General features: G+C 39.8%; 1 protein-coding gene across 1 annotated transcript; it reads left to right on the top strand.

Moving 5' to 3' along the window:
• The first annotated feature begins 382 nt into the window (after window positions 1-382).
• LOC149021903 (GCN5-related N-acetyltransferase 4, chloroplastic-like) lies at window positions 383-14378 on the top strand. Its single transcript, XM_089150076.1, has 3 exons — window positions 383-701; window positions 908-1283; window positions 13023-14378. Exons 1-3 carry the CDS (start codon window positions 539-541, stop codon window positions 13309-13311), a joined length of 828 nt encoding a protein of 275 aa, XP_089006202.1. The 5' UTR covers window positions 383-538; the 3' UTR covers window positions 13312-14378.
• The last annotated feature ends 3794 nt before the right edge of the window (window positions 14379-18172 follow it).

Here is an 18172-nt window from a genome sequence, read left to right on the forward strand (position 1 = left end):
TTCCTCTGCCTAATGATGCAAATCTTTATAAAATGGCTACAACAATTTGTTGAATCTTTTGAAGCTTTAGTAGCTCCGAGTAAGGAAAAAATCATTTACGATAAAACGAGTAGTTGAGATTTTGTCTCAACTATAAGTTTCGATCTCATCCATAAGCTGCATTGTGATGTGCATTTAGTGGGTAGAACTCAAGCAAATCCTTTTTCTTTTAGAACAAGGCATTTTTATATATATGGAAAAATTGGGAAGGAGGATATTGAACCCACTACCTCTCAGTCAGGTTCTCAACCATTTTACTAATCTTCCATTGACAGAAACTTCAACAATTTTACTGAGGGCGTGTTTATCCCCCACCAACCCAACCCCAGCCCAAAAAAAAGAAGGAAGAAAGGAAGGAAGGAAGGAAGGAAGTCAGCGTCAGCGCGTGTAGAGCTCAAAAAATGCCTGGAGAACGTGGAATTTGCTGATTTTTTGTCATCGTCTTCCTACTCATGCCGCCTCCCTCGGCGATCAGAATTCAGATGTATAGAGAGAGAAAATGAGAACCGTACCGTTGGGCATCTCTGCAACTCCATTTCCCACCATAAGGAACAAAAGCAACCTCACCACAGCTCCCCCCTTCAAGAAGCTCGCTTTCCCAAGCTCTGCAGATGATGGCCCAACCTCTCCATCATCCTGTCTCTGCATTTCCCCCCAATCAGGTACGTTTTTCCTCTCTTTTTCATCAACTGCTGCCACCAATTTACTATTCCTTTTTGGGAGTTCTCCGAGCCATAGCTTTGTAAGGATACAATTCGAAATAGATTTGCTGGAAGATTTGAGAAACAAATGCCTTATGTGGTCTACTCTACGATGGCTGTAATCACTATTCATTTTGAATGAATTGACTAACTTCTCGGTGTGGCAGTTCCCAGAACCAGTCAAGCTGTCGAATTGTTACCGACGGTCTGTCCCGAGATTGTTGTTCGGGAGGCGCGGTTGGAGGACTGTTGGGAAGTAGCCGAGACGCACTGTAGCTCCTTCTTCCCTGACTACTCCTTCCCTTTGGATTTCGTCCTCAGAGTTGACCGATTGATGGCCATGGTGTCTGGATTCTCCATTCCCATTGACTGTAGAAGGACGTGTTTTGTTGCCGTTTATGCTGGTTTTTGTGGTGTGGAGGACTTCAGAGTTGGAGATATCGAAGGGAAATCCAGTTTGAAGGAGGGATATGTAGCTGGGATATTAACAGTTGACACTGCAGCTGACTTCCTTCCGCGCAGAGGACCACTCGGCCAAAGAAGGTGAGTTATCTTTTTCTTTTTTTCTTTCTTCCTTTTCGTTTTCTTAGTCACTTTCTCTGTATACCTAAACTCACTGTCAGATGCTAGCGGATTTAGGTGAAATTCTTATCTACGTCATCTTCACTACTTATCTGATCTTAACGTTCCTTATAGGGGCATTGCTGATTAAAATTATGCCCTTGCTGTAACCACTTTACTTTGTCTCTGTTTGTCGTATGACATGCTTTGTCCAATTCGTGATTTAGCTTTCATGTTCTTGTTGGGGAAAGACATGAACATCAGCAAAGGAAATATAAGTAGAGCTCACTTATAGAGTTAGGGCGGATAAAACTGTGAAAGTAAAACATGAAAGCAATGCCTCTCTATGTGTAGGCGCTAGGTTGGGAAGGGTGATGTTCATTCAATTTGAATTTAAACTTCAAAATGACTGGATCTCTTCTAGGGATCCTAGACCTTGGATCTCAGACCATGGTCACTGCTTGGCTCAGCTTGGCGTGTGTGATGTGCATTTGGATGCATGTAGAGTCCGCAATTGTCTCTTTACTTGTCACACATCCCATAAATGAACCATAAGGACTTGTATCCATGTCTTTCCATTAGCTCCCAACTAATGCAGGACTAAATAAAATATAGTAAGCTACCTTGCATCTTAAGGGATCAAATCCATACACTACAATTGTTCTGATAAAACAAACAAAACAATGGAGAACGGTGTTTAACATTTGAAACTTAAACTTAGATATACTTATTTTAAACTAAAATCCAACAATAAAGGCAGTAAAGACATGTGATGATTTGGATTGTCATTTACAAAAGAATTTGAGAGATCTAGTCAATCAAAAATGTTACTCTCAAATTATCAGTTTTCTTTCATATTTAATGAATGGTACTGGGCCAAACATTGCTTTGGCTATTAGGTAGTTGAGTCAACACACTCATAGCTTGGGCGTACAACATCGGTATGCCTAGGTTACTACTACACCTAAAAGGCACAATGAGTTATAGTCTTCATTGCAACAAAAATCCTAATATACTAGAAGTGTTTTGTGTTGCTAACTGGATCTCTGATGCGAATGAAGCATTAATGTTGAGAATTGCCTTGGTGCGCAAGCCTTGGGGCAGCAACCTTGATGCGCACATTTCTATTTCACAAGTTTCTATTTTTGAGAGCAAGCTTGGTGCACAAGTTTTGGAGGATTAGAGTGTCCTTTTCTGCTTAGTTTTTATTTGCAGTTTGTACTTTCTATTTCTGGTTCTTTTTATTTGGGACAGAATTTGTCAGTTTATTCTGTCCTTAACTTGTAAGTTTGTTTTCTTTTTTAGAGGACAAGGTTACTTGTCTCTCAAGATTGTAATTTGGGCTTGAAGGCTATAAATAAACCAGCCTGCGATTCTAGGAAGGGATTCCAGAATCGCAGGCTGCTGCTGTTCTCTCTTCTTCTTCTTTCTCTTCTTCCTTGCTCTCTCTTTCAAGTTCAGTGACTGATTTGATTTTTAGAGCATGGTTTCTAACTTGGTATGAGCAATAATCTATAGCCAGTTTGAGAATCATTTAGGTTTTTGTTTGAAGAATGGGATCCAGTTCAATGAAGAAGATGAACTAGGATTCCCATATTTAAAAATTATTAAAAAAAAATAAAAAAATCAAGCCTCGTTTTCAGTTTTCTGAGCTTCGATTGGAGGTTTTCTTGAAATTTGCTTTAAGGTTTCGCTTTGATTGGAGTTCTCTTTTCTGGTGTGGCTGCTGGGTTTTGGTGTTGCAAAAAGATGACTACCTGCTTTATTGCAACTTTCTTTTAGTTTTGGCTGGTTCGTTGGTTGCAGGTAACCAGGTGGTCATTAATCAATTTGAGTTCTGTTTCCACGGTTCTATTTTCTGTTTTGGATCTGCATGTTTCAGATATGTGTTTTTGATGATGAGTCAAAATCGGTTGAATAAGAAGAATAAGAAGAATAAGAAGAATGAAGAAGCTTCGTGGAGGATTATATCATCTTTTGTTGGAAGCATTGCTTGATCTATTGTTTTTGATGGAGTGTTGATCTTTGCCTGAGTAATATCGGTTGGTTTGCCAGGGGGGGGGGACACCTTGCTGTGAATGATTGAATGAAGAAACTGCTTCTTTCTCTTCAGATATTTTCTTATGTTGCATCTTTTTGAAGACAGAGTTTTCCTTTAGGAAGAAGATGACTGGTTCGATTGGTTTTTTATTGTTTCAGTCTTGATTTAGTTTTGGGTTCAATTCTGGTTCAATTCTTGGTTTGCTTTCTGATTCTGTTCTGTTCTTGATTCTTCTGGTTTTGTTCCTGATTTTGGTTTTTGATTCGGTTTCCTGATTCCTACACTTGCTTTATTTTGTGTTTCTATATCTAATTAGGATTGGTTCCCACAGTGTTTCCTTAAATTTAGGCTCCCAAGGTTACTCATTGGTTCTTGTTTGTGTTGCTTTTTGGGGATTTTTCTAATTACATTCATGCCATTTCCTTTCTAATTTTGTGATATTTATAGATTTGCCATTCCTTTCCTTTATTTTTCATTCTTGTCCGTTTGGGATTTTCCTATACTAGATATTGGTTGCCAACTTGTCATTATATGTCCAAGTGTAATGCTATACGTGAGAGGAGATTGGAGACTTATTCTATATCTACTCAAGATTTGTCGAATGATATTATTTGTAAAGGTCTTTGTCCTCCTAAGATGGTATTCTATAGCAACACTTATACTACCTTTACCTAGCTACTTGGTCTATAGTAACCTATATTACCTTTACCTACCTACTTGGTTTGTGGTAACCTATACCTACCTACTTGGTCCGTTGTAACCAATACTACCTTACTTGCTTGATCCCCAGTAACCTATACTGCCTTTTACCTACTTGATCTACAGTAACCAATACTCTTTTTTTTATTAATTTTTTGTTTTTATTTTTTAACTTACCCGTACCTTTGCCTCCTTCTTTGCTTTCTTGCAAGAGGTTATGTGTGGACATTGGAGCTACAGTTTTTATCAGTTAGTGTGGAGATTCCCCCTACTACTGGCATTATTTGGATAATGCCTTTGATGTTTCTATACTTATGGTTTTTGTTTGTTTTCAATATCATCGATTGTTTTCATTATGGGATGGCTCGTTTGACATGAAGAATTCTCTTAGTGTGTATCGGTGGCTGCTGTTGTTATACGGTTCAAGACTAGTGAGGCCTTTCAAGTTTATTCTTATTTGTCCCAAGCAAGAGCTTTCTGTGTGGTACTCCAGCTTGAGGGGGAGTGTTGAGAATTTCCTTGGTGTGCAAGGCTTGGGGCAGCAACCTTGGTGTGTAAGTTTTTATTTCACTAGTTCCTATTTTGGAGAGCAAGCTTGGTGCACAAGTTTTGGAGGATTAGAGTGTCCTTTTCTGCTTAGTTTCTATTTTTGGTTTGTACTTTCTATTTCTGGTTCTTTCTATTATGGATATAATTTTTATCAGTTTATTCTATCCTTTACTTGTAAGTTTGTTTTCTTTTTTAGAGGACAAGGTTACTTGTCTCTCAAGATTGTAATTGGGGTTTGAAGGCTATTAATAAACCAGCCTGCGATTCCAGAATCGCAGGCTGCTGCTGTTCTCTTGTCTTCTTCTTTCTCTTCTTCCTTGTTCTCTTTTTCAAGTTCAGTTACTGAGTTGATTTTTAGAGCATGGTTTCTAACAATTAACAAGTGGATATGCATTGACACTAGATGGTGGAGTGGTTTGTTGGAATTCTGTGAAACATTTGTGTGGAATAAGCTCCAATGCCATTGATATCACTTCATTGTGATACTATGGCAGCGGTAACCAAGGCCAAGAATCGTGTATATGACAGGAAGAGGAGACACATCTGTCTCCAACATAATATTGTTATGTAATATCTTGGTGAATAAATGATAGCAATTGACTTTTTTTGAGAAGAATTTGGCAGATACGTTTACGAAATTATTGCCTACTTCATTCAAAAACAAAGCATCTAGAAGAATGAGCTTAAAGCCCATGTAATAGGTTTCATGATAGGCACCCAACTTATGTGAGGAGATTTAATGACTTTAATCCTGAATTAGGTTCAAAGAGAAAAAACAAAGTCATTAGGGGATCTGTTTGAGTACTCTATTTTCTTGCTCATTTTAGTTGGATGGTAAAGGAATATCACCATGACAAAGGAGGTTGAGCAATAAACTCTTGATTTGCCTCTTCCTACAAAATGTGTGGGTGTAACTACCGTGCAATTCAGCTAACCTAATGAAAGGGATGAGCCCGCCTTTGATAAGAGTTACAAGGCAAACTTTTTAAACATTCGGAAGATCAAGATAGGGCATAAGGCCTATAATTAGCTGCATTATATATTTGGGAGGTCTATACGTCGATTACTGGGACATAGATAGTGAACCTAGCCAGCTATGACGAACAACAAAGGTTTAAGAAGTTTGGCTTCACCCATGCTTAGTGTAGTTCGTCAGATCTAGTGTAGATTCAAGTCCAAAAGGCTCCAATAATGTGTCCTACTAAGTCAAGATTTATACAACAATCAATTTCTTTTGACTGGTGTTTTGAAACATGTGGAGGATTGTTGGATTTTAGTTTAAAATGAGTATATTTAATTTTCAAAAGTCAAAAATCCTTTCTCCTTTGTTTTGTTTATCTTGTAGAATACTCGTAGTGTATGAGATTTGGTCCTTTGAGCCCTTGGCAAACATCTTTGTATAAAGAAACTTATTTTATTTAATTAGTCCCACATTCATTCAGAGCTAGCAGAAAGACTTGGATTCCATTGTAGTCTTTATGCTTTCTATATGGGATGTGTGGCAAATAATAGGTAAGTATGGACTCTTAAGTGGGTCCCAGTGAAGAACACACATACACATGCCACACATAGCTGAACTAGGTCTTGGCTGTGGTCTGAGGTCCGGGGTCCATGGGAATGGCCTGGTCATTTTGAAACTCGAATTCAAATGGGACTAACACCATCCTTCCCAACCTGTACCTCTACACAGAGGATGGTTAAGCACTTGTAGAGCCCAGCTGTGTTTGTAAGACTGTAACTCTGTTTGATCACTGATCCAATCATAAAACAGAAAAGCTCTTCTACTTTCACTCCTTTCGAGTGTTGTGTATTCTCTTCCTTTTCTCTTTTGCAAGTAATATCCTTTGGAGTGCTCGCCATTGGAATGCATGTTCAGCCAGTTTGCGTAATAAGGTGCATTAAAGCAAGCACCATAAGCTTGTTAGAATCAAATTCTTGGCTATTATATAAGATAGTTCATTGACAAATAGAGAAGACAAGCAAAGCAAGGAAAGACATAGACAAGAGTGAAGGAAATATTACTAGACCCCATTTGAATTTGTAGAATCCTATAATCCTAAAAGCAGTGAAGACAAGCAGGAACAAAGTTGAGGCAGAATGAATTATGAAGTCGAAACAGAGGCCCATTCTATTTGGAATCTTTAGGCCTGTCGACTAGGCTGTATAAGTTTGATGTAAACCATTTCCAGGGGCAGGACAGGGTCTAGGATTGCTTCTCCAAACCCTACAGCCCCTAATTCAACTAGGAGCATTCTGGTCATTTTTGCAAATTTTCATTGAGTCCAAGCTAGGGTATAATTGGGTCCACCATGTTAGCTGGAATAAGTTATGAAGGTTCCTTGCATGAGTTAAAGTCATAGGAGTTTTAGAATGGTTTGAATTACAAGTTATAGTCTTAGTTTTTTCTTTCTAAAGCATGGTTGCCAAAGTGTCTGCCTAAGCACCTAGGCCCATTTTTGGGTCAAGGCGGCCTAGGTGACACCTTGTCACGTTGGTTTTCCTTGGCCTCTAGCTCCTTGCCTTGCCTTTCCTTGCCTTATGGCCTTGACAACCATGTTCTAAAGTTGAGTCCTATTGTGAATCCCTTCATGTAGGCTATAAAACAGCCTCTCTAGGTTGTAACAAGGCAGATCATGATTGATAACATAAAGCTGAGATTGAAGGAGCAAGTGAGAGAGTTGTGGGTTACTGTGGAGGGGACTTGCGGCAGCCTTGAATGAGAGTTTCTTGCAGTTTTCTTAAAGTCCCAGCAATCTTCTGCAAGATTAGCCGCCATACTTCATCTTCAAGTAAGTACAAGTTATTCACAGCCCCATCCCAGCCCATCCCTTCTTCTTCTCTACTATCCACAACCTCCCTCATGCCTTTAACCCTTGTTTCTAGAATCCCAGCCCCTTTTCTCCATCACAAACAATCCCAGCCTATTCCTAACCCCTGCGGCAGCCCTGGAAATTCTCCCCCGTCACTATTTGTTAACCCCCAACCCTTGGTTAACCCTGAGTTGTAGTTACAGCCTCTCCCCATTACCCTTCTTTTGTTCTCCCTATGCCTGTGGCACTTCTGGAAATTTCAGAAAATTCAAATTCAGAACTGCAGCAGCTAGTTTATACTTATTATAGGATCCTATACCTGAGACCCTAACCTCCCCCCTAGTAGAATTAAATCCTAAACCCAACCTCCTTCCTTGGATCTCAAATTTCAGCCCTTTCCACACCTAAAACCCTAAAATTTTGCACTGTTTTGGAAACTCTATCCCTAGAATTTTCAAAACCTTGTATCTCTCTCATCCTTCATCCAAACCTGAATCCTTTTTGGTTTAGCTTCCCTAACACTCAATTGACACTCAACCTTAACCCTAGCTTGATCCAAGCCCTAGAAACTCTAATTCCTATCTAACCCTAAATTTCAAAACCCTAAATAATAAAATTTAATTCTGAATTACAATTGCAGCAAACTTTTGAGCCCGTAAACCTAAAACCCTAGACCCTAGGCCTGGCCAAACCTATCCTAACACTAGCCTAACACTTGCATGCTTAGAATCTACCCAAAACTCATCTACTGAAGGTGTTAACGGCCCTAGAGGACTGCTGATTCTTGGGATCCTGAAGTGAGCTCGGATCTAGAGCATTATTCCAATCAGCTGAACCCTAGATTTTGGTTTGCATCAAGGTACACATTCCTCGGTAAAGATGTCTCTGTATGGAGACGTATGGGTTGGTAAGTGTGGTGTTACTTCAGTTTGAATTTGAATTTTAAAATCAAACTACCAATAAAAGATTAGAGGTGCCCCTTTGATGCACCTCAACAGACTAGACTGGACCATTCCCATGGACCCGGATCCAAGACCATGGCCACTGCTATTATATGTGTGTGTGTGTGTGTGTGTGGTGTGCAGTCATACCCATATAGTGCCCACAAGTACCTCTTACTTGCCACATATCCTACATAGGAACCATAAAGACTTGTATCCAAGTCTTTCATCTAGTTCCCAAGTATTGTGGGACTAAATTAAATAAACTAAGTTTCCTTATATCAAGAGGCTTACCAAGGTGTCAATGGATCAAGTCTCATACACCATGAGTGTTCTATTAAAATAAACAAAACAATGGACGATGGTTTTTGACTTTTGAAACTCAAATATACTAAACTGAAATCCAACAGTTTACTCCTTGGATCTTCTTTTTTTGTACAGTGTCAAGCCACAATTTTGAATGGTTCATGGGCAGAATATCTTTCTAGTTGACATCTCAAACAACTTATCTATGTATGAAAGTTGGTTGAGTGAAGCCAGCTATATGGTTTAGCTGTTCGATGTGGTGATATTTCTGCTCATGAGCTCCCCTGTCCCCTCCCCTCCAACCTTCAAAAAAAAAAAAAAAAAAAAAAAAAAAAGAGACTTAAGGAAAAAACATGAAGAAAGCAGGGCATGTCCCTGGTGGATACAAAAGGATATGCAACGCACAAAAGTTATTTCCACGAGATGAAGTTAAAAGTCTCCTAAAACATTCCTAGCTGGCCACTTTAAATGTTGGTAAAAATTGTAAACTATAGAGCATGGAGAAGAGAAGGAAAAAGAAGAATAAGGCTGCAATTCTGGAGATCAATCTTGTGGTTTAGAACTCCATAATATATTCCAATATATAGTCAAATAATAAACAAGAAACAGATAACCACAAAAAATAACATAGCAAGACCAAAGTAACACACCCCCTCCCCCCAAAAAAATGGTTTTTGGTAATTACACCTGCCAGTGTTTCCCCCCAGGCCGACATCACACATCCCATTTGGGATCTCATATTTTGAAGGGGGAAAAAAAAAAAAAGAGAAAAAAAAAAAAAAGTTGGAGCATAGATATTAGTCGTGCCCTACTTGTTAAAAATATGCTCAATCCTTCCACTTCCTAAAGCCTTGATGAAAGCATCTGCAAGTTGTTCTCTACTGTGCACGTATTGTAGGTAATGATTAATGAATACTTATTGTAGCTTCTCTTGAACAAAGTGACAATCAACGTCAATGTGTTTACTGTTCTCATAGAATAGCGGATTAGGGGCAACGTGGACAGAAAATTGATTATCACACCGAAACTGTATTGGAACCATTCCATCAAAACCAAACTTCGTTAAGTGCTGTTTCAGCCATAAGAGTTTACGTGTAATGTGAGCCACACTTGATACTCAGATTCAGCACTTAATCTAGCCACCACTGTCTGTTTCTTGCCCTTTGAAGAAATAAGGTCTCCAGCAATGGGAGTACAATAACCTGTGCTAGACCTTATCAACAGAGACCCAACCTAGTTTGCATCAGAAAAAACTTTGACATGAGTATGCCAATGATTAGAATACAAGAGACCATGCATTGTGTCCTTTAAATACTGCAAAATTCTAATAATGGCATTCCAAAGAGATGTCCTAGGAGAGGACAAGAACTGACTCACTACACTTGCGGGAACAGCAATATCTGGTCGTGTGACCAGTAGACAATTCAGTTTGCCCACCAACTGTTGATACTTCTCAGGATCACTCAGTAAATCACCCTCGTTAGTCACCACCTTCACATTTAGATCCATAAGTGCACCCAATGGTTTGGAACCCATCATCACCATTTCTCTAAGCAAATCCAGAACATACATATGCTGAGAAAGACAAATACCTTTACTTGATTGGGCAACTTGAATTCTTAAAATATTTTACCTTTCCATGATCTTTGGTTTCAAATTGGTGTTGCAAATATGAATTCAGTTGTTTAATACCATGAACATCATCACTTGTAATAAGTAACAACTATGCCATGTACATACACAACCAGAAATATACCCATAACTGAGAGATGGCAGAAAAGAGAATGATCATTCTCACATCACAACGGCCTTAACTTTAGAACAACACTAGTAAACTTTCCAAATTTGTTACCTCTGCCCCCCCCCCCCCCCCCCAAAAAAAAAAAAAAATTTTTTTTTTTTATATATATATATATATATATATATATATATATATATATATATATATATATATATATATAAAGAAAAGGAACTCTTGAGAATCCAGCTCCACTTTTCGAAGCATGTCAAAAAATACAAGTTTCTATCCAAATAGATGACTTTATCTAGGTGGTCCAACCAGGTTGAGGTCAAAGTCAGGATTGTTACTGAAACCTGTTATGGCTGTTAAGTTCCCGATGAGACCAACCATAACTAACAGCACCCAGGAAAATGGTTTTTATTTCTACCATAACACTTTGAAACCGGACCAATTTTTCTTTTCACACAATACTAAGTGTCCCAAGATATTCCCAAGAGAACTTAAAATATCATGGTTTCCTCTATCACCAGTATTGGAATTAATAAGAATTGGAAATAGAAAATTGTATCTTGCATGAGATTTGGATGAAACATTGCCACGGAAACATTGGTGTATTGCTTTCACTTCATTGACTGCACACTACTGCTGGCACCTTCTTGTACCAAGTTACTGCTATGTCTTATAACATATTTTTTTTAAATGGTTTTATGCCACCAACGAGTCATGAATTGGTGGAATGCATAAGCTAACCTCTGCATTAAAGTTTGATACAATTCTGTAGACTTTTTGGGGGGGAGAAATGATGACAATAAGTTACTTAAATCTTGATTAGTTTGATTATAACACATAGTTCAGTCAATGAACGATGGGCATTATAATGGTTGTTGGTACATGATGTAACTGTGCAATGAAACCTGGATCTACAACTAGTAACTACACAGCAAAGGTCTCTGTCTCTGTTTATTGTGGTTTGTTCCTGTATATTTATAATCCCGAAATCAATAGACTCTTAGTTGCAATCCTATGAAGGGTCAATATGTAATTAAGAGGAACAAAACTGAGAATTAAATCTGCTGTGAACTACTGACTAAACTAACTGTGACAACCTGTATCATAATAGGAAATTAGGGATTCTCCCCTATTATATCTAATCACTAACATCTAATATAGTGATGTGCAGTAGATATAAATCAGAAGACTCTAGCTTGAAACAAAGAAGAATAGCGGTAAGCAACACAAGTCTTCAACATATATAGTGGTCATTGACACCAGCGAGCACGCATAGACTTCATTGTTGTGCCAATATCAACTTCAACCACACCATTCATGATCTGCATTTTAGGGATACTCCTGCTATTTATACCTAATCATTGACATCTTTATGGTGATGTGCAGTGCATATAAATCAGAAGGCACTAACTTGGTACAGAAGAAATAAAGCAACACCAGTCTTGAACATATATAGTGGCCATTGACACTAGTGAACACGGATAGAACTTCATTCTTATGCCAATATCAACTTCAAGCACACCAATCATCATCTGCATTAGGGATGCTCCCACTATTATACCCCATCATTAACACCTGTTATAGTGATGTGCGGTAGATATAAATCAGAAGGCTCCAGCTTGGAACAAGAAGAATAGCATTAAGCAACACCAGTCTTGACCATATAGCGGTCATTGATACCAGCGAGCACAGCTAGAACTTTGTTCTTCCAATACCAACCAATTAAGCTCTTTTTAGGAATCCTACAAAGAGCCAGTGTCTAATCACAGGCAGAACAAAGTGGAAAACTTGCAATAAACTATTAGCTAAATTAACAAAGCCATCCTATAGCACGACAGCGACATCCCTTCTTTTGCAACTATTTGGTAGCACCTAATGTGCAGTACATATATTAACTATTATAAATATATGAAACTGTTTTCATCACACCTTCTTTTGTGTACGCTTAATCCAGTGGTGGTCACCCTCTTCTCTCCTCTCCCTTCTTTTCCAGGGAAAGGAGAAGAGAAGCTTTTAAGTGATGCAATTTTTGCACATGGGAAAATAAGGGGGTCAATATGAAGACATCCAATCTTCTCTCTCTTTCCCTCTTGGCCAAACCTTAATCTCTCATGCCATACAAATCTGTCTCAACCAGTGCCCAACCTCTGTGCCTTGCTAAATCTCGCATGGATCAAGCTCTGGTGTCTTGAGATCTAGAAGCTTGGCTTGAGGAGCTTTAAGATGACTAATTCTTGTGCTGGGTTGAGTTTTCAGATCTTGTAATCAGATTGTAAACATTGTATTTGTATGAATCACCTGTTTTCAATAGCAATTAAAAACTGGCACAGTTTCTCACCAGTCACTTGGAAGAAGTGTTGAGATTTTTTGTTTCCTTCTTTTTTCCCCTCATTTGGTCAGGTCTTTTGTTTAGATGAAACTTGCTTATATTTCTATTATTAGAGGATTCCAATACTAGGTGGATAACGTGCGCCCACACAGCAACTTCTGAAGCAAAGCAACTTCTAGCTTAAATGGTCCCCGCTAGATGTCATAAGAAAAAGCCAGTTATTCAAAGTGGCAAAGTCTGTTTATTCCTTGACTGGATATATTTCTGACCTGGAACATGAAAAACAATTTTCTTAGGACTGGCATTGCATACATCTCAAATGTTGCAGTTCGGGAGAGGGCTCGGCGCAGGGGGATAGCAAAGAGGCTTGTCAAGGCGGCAGAGGCACAAGCAAGGAGCTGGGGTTGCCATGCCATGGCACTCCACTGTGATGTGAAGAACTATGCTGCTACCCGTTTGTATAGAGGCCACGGATTCAAATCGATAAAGGTGCCAGAACGAGCAAACTGGCCCGAGCCGAAGACAACAGCAGATATCCAGTTCAATTTCATGATGAAGCTACTAAGCACCCCAGCATCCACTTGACTCATTTTTGAAGGAATTCAAGTAAAATAAGAATTTTGGGTTAGCTTCTGTATATATGTATTTATGTAAACTATTGTTAAGGAAGTGCATGTATGGCTTTGTACGTGAATGTTAGAAAGATACACCGTTGGCTTCTCGGGGGTATCTGTCTTGGCTTCTTCAAGCCACAGAGAGCGCTTTGACATCATCATTGATTTCTCAGTATTGTGAACAGCTTTCCTTTTGCAGTGCAAACGAAGAGGTGATATGCTGCTTGTCCTTGTCACCGTTCAACATGATATTTGATACTTCAAGAAAAAGTAGAGATGGTATTCTCATCATTTTCTATGGTTTTCTGCAAGCGATTACTAAATTAACTCTTTGACCGTGGGACTACTAAAGAGCCAGCGGGGAGAAGCAGTGGAATTTTATCAAACCGGCACCATCTCAAGTGACAGGGCTTCTTGGGCTAGGATACTGTGGCATCAAGATTTGGGTCTTCTACTTGGAGAAAATTTTCATTGAGCACAATTTTCAGTTAGTACTCAATTCACATGCAAATATTGTAACCCAATAACACTCATTGGATTTATCGAGACTCTTGAATTAAAATATTCCACACGTTTGAATCTTATCACTCATTTGGGCACTCATCAGAGATTTGTCAAGGAGAAGATCCAAACCCGTGGCCTCCTTAGTAACAAAGAGAATATTGCACATCATAGGATATGTTTCTAAATGCCTAATATCAGAAATAATTACTGCCACAGCGTAGTCCCAGAGAAAAAGAAGATTGGAGATGTCATGAATGTCACCCTTTAATTTGATGGTTGTAACTTTGTATGTCCCTTCTTAACCATGAAGCTTTGCAATTCATACCGGATTCAAACATCTTGAGAGATTTAAGGCTGATACATGAGGGCGCTGGGGGAGAGGCAACATAAGGAAATAGAGGATGAAGAACAACAATTCAGAGAGGAATTTAGATACAGAGAGGGAGGAGATTTGGAGGTTAATTGTCTTTTTATCCTTCATTGCAATTCCTTCAGGTTTATATTTGTACAACTCTAAGGCAAACCGTTAGGATTTGGTGATACTCTTATCAACCAAATCACCCCCTACACAGTGAAATCACCCCAACTTGTATTACCTCACTTCCTAACATCGCAAGCCCTGTTCACCCTTTTATGGAGCATTATCAACAAGAAATGCAGGTTGTTTATGTGCTCTGGTTGCTTGGTGTGATCTCTTTGCCCCATCAGTAAGTGGTCCTCGCCCTGGTGTGTTGGCTGCCCCTTCGTGTGGTGGTCCTACTGCTTGGTGTGTGCATGGATTCATATCATCACCGACCTCTTCAACAACAACCTTGTTCTCAAGGTTGAAGGTTGGAGGCACACATAAACTAGATCACTGCTGTTGTAAAAATATACTTGGAGCTCCTTGGTTCGTTCGTAGTCCAAATCTGATTCCTGAATACAAAACAAGTGTGAGAGTGGACCATCTCTAGGGATGGGAAGCCACCTCCAATGATTAAGTCGAGTTCAGGTAAGAGAACCGAGGTCTCTCTCTTGAGGAATAAATGCTCAAGAAGATGAAGAAGAGAATGTTCTTTTGGAGTTAATGCAAGAGAGTAATGGCTAGAGTATTCAAGTCTTACCGTTGCCCATGCATAGTGATGATATATATAGGTGGTCCATACCTAAACTGATAGTGGACGCTCCATAACCATATGATGCGCATCTCAGGGAATGAAGGGTGGAGATGGCTTCTTGGAGAGGCTTGCTTAGTAAGCTAGACTGCGTGATTTTCAGGACAACTGGAGATCTCGTTGGTGAGTCAAATGGTCAGCATCAAGTGGACCTTGATGTGACATCAAGGTTGGGGAGACAAAACGTGGGTGTGTAGTACTTGAGGCTGGCTTTGGATGAATGAGAAGCTTCCACACTAGCAATGAGCATTTAATGATTCTCAGTGCATTAATTGTTGAATTTAATGCTGTGATTGACGTCTGGATAAAGATACACCGAATCTTCTTATCAATGCTACTTTTGCCGAGAAGTTGTATGGTGACAGCTATGTGTCACTACTATGCCTACTTCTCAGCTTCTCAGTAGACATTTCTTTTCGAGAAGTGCCTCATTTGAGAAACATCAGTTGAACCATCCTAAACCAGCTCTGAGCCATCGGTTGATTTGAATGGTCCACTCCATTTCAATGGCTTGAACCGTAATGACCATAACAATCATTGACGTTAAACTCGCATTCCTTCCTTTTCTAGTCTACCTCCTTCATTCAACTCTGAGTGGGCACCAAGTTGTGTTTCAAAGTTTGCAATTCTTCATGTACAACATCATTGGTAGAATACCCTAGAAGATACCTTACCATCCGATTGTGGATGGTAGGCAAGACTCATTCCAAACACAGACTCCTATAATTGATGCAACTTCCTCCAAAACGAACTTGAGAAAATGGGATCCCCATCATTGATAATTGATCTTGGAATACCATGCAGCTTGACAACATCGCTGAAGAATGCCTTTGCAACATGCTGGCTACTAGCTAGTGAAATCAGTGGGCAAGGCAAAGAGATGGCAATATTGGGAAAGGTGATCTACCACCACTAGAATAGCAGTTTTGCCCTCACTTGTCATTTGAGGGTCTCCAAAATATTTTGGTTGGCCCATGTAATGACGAATAACATTTTGATTGGTTCTAGCCGCTACAATAGCGCATCAGCAACACTATTTTCCTTTCTTGGCTGGTAGATCACCTCGAAGGTATACCACGACAGTTTGGTGAGCCATTGACCATTGTTGTAGCTTTGGGGTTTGTACTATTTGTGCCATGAGTTCCCGCACTGTTTGAATGAAGATTTTTCACCCTACCTAGGAGGTATTGCCTCCATTTAGCAATGGCCTAAGTTATGGAAGTCATCTATTTTGGTATGTGGAAGCCTAATGTAATTGAGTAGATAGTTCTAGCTAAAAAAAAGGCAATAGGATGCCTTGGTTGTGATAGCATTGCTCCAACGCCAGCCCCAGAAGCATCGGTTTCAATGGTGAATGGTTTTGATAAGGAAAAATAATGAAAGTTGGCTAATCAAGTTGAACCAGGGATGGTCGAGTCATCAGGTTGGATCGAGGACGATCGGTTCATAATGAATAAAACCATAATGAGAGGATGACTAGAAGGTTGTTTGAGTACAAAGAAATCAACCGTTATGGAAGGAGTTGTGATCCTGCTAGATTTGGGATAGACAATTGTGCCCAGAAAGGAATCGGCAACTAACTTGGATTAGGGGAAATAAACCTGATGGTCACAAATGAGACTCATCAATTAATCCTACGGTCAATGATGGAAGGCAAATCTTATATAAACCAAGGTGCAACATGGAGAAGAGGTAACTAAATCGTTTCCCTCCATTCCATCTTTCAATTAAGCTCTACAACCACACTTAGAGCTCATCGGTGGTGCACTCGTTGACTTGATTGTTGGAGGTGGCTTCCCGACTGAGGAGTTGGCCCACATCTGACTTCCATTTTGCAGGCTTTCGGTGGTTGGGAAATTTCTAGACGCATCATTTGGCCTGTCTGTGGGAAACAATTCAAGAAGCTAGGGTTGATGAAAGATTAGATTCGCCCACCTCCCTGGGATGGAGATCCACTCCTCCTAGAGATCATGGAGCAAGAAGGAGAAAAAGTGAATGGTGGCAAACACTTGGATGTCCAAAATGATGGAGGACCGATTGTTTCGGCCATACAAGAGTAGATGAATCGAACTTAACAACATATGAATTAGATGCAAGTACAATTCTTGGAAATGTAGGCATTACTTAGGATGATGGTGAGAGGCCTTGGGCTGCAAGGAATCCAAACCCTTATGATCAAGAAGAAGCCAAACGACATGTTTGAGAAACAAGGAGGAGGGTCTCTCTAAGAAGAAGAAGACGTTCGCTAGGAGGAGAAAGGAACTCGGTTGGGGGACAGAATTTTCGACAACCTCTTGATAGAAATCCAAGGCATAATGAAAGAGAAGAAGCCTAGGGTCAATGTTAGAATTGCGATCGGCAAGTATGTTGATTATAAGACCTAAAAATGAGTAAGAATGCTAAAAATCAACCAATGCTCATACCTGGAATTAGGTATCATCCAACCTCAGCTCCCAGAAGCTACCTATCCCATCATCCTATTGGGTCTTGGTGTGAGTCCTTCCTCTTATCAATCTCCAACACAGCGGTAGAATCTCGATCTCCACCATCCAAATCCACGGATCTAGACTCTAATCCAATGGCTGGATGGCTACAACTTCCTAGCACTAAATTTTGGGTCCTTGGGCCTAAAATGAGGGTTTCAGGTTAAGATCCTAAGGGATATCACAAGCTTAGGGTTTAAATCTAACTTCAAGTGCTTGGGTTAGGAGTGGCCATGAGGCAAACTTATCGACACAATGCATCCACTAGTGCCATTGCAGCTCTTAGCCCATCCATGTGAAAGGATGAAACAAGGATGCATTTGTCACTGGGGGCTTGAGTGATATACAAAGAATTGTTCCGCTTTGAATATCCATCCAAGGGGATCGATTCCATCAAATCTAGGGAAGTCTAGTTTAATGGTCCTGATTTTCATGGCATCGGCCGAGGTGGATGATGAGGCTACTAGGGGAGTAATTAGTGGGGATAAGTGCTCAGTGGTTGGGGTTAGACGCAACACTTGCTCCAATTTCCCGTCGGGTGTGGTTAGCTTCACCACCATCCCAAAGAAGGTCACCCTCTACTCACTCACTACTTGGAGAGCTGCATGTTTTCCAATTTGAATGGAGGTGGTGCTACTTAAGTTCTTCACCGCATCATCCAGTTGATGACAAGCGAGTTCCCTCAGGCATG

This window comes from Hakea prostrata, chromosome 3, assembly GCF_041222555.1.
Source record: "Hakea prostrata isolate BN-2017 chromosome 3, UWA_Hpros_2, whole genome shotgun sequence".
In the NCBI taxonomy this organism is placed as follows: Eukaryota; Viridiplantae; Streptophyta; class Magnoliopsida; order Proteales; family Proteaceae; genus Hakea; species Hakea prostrata.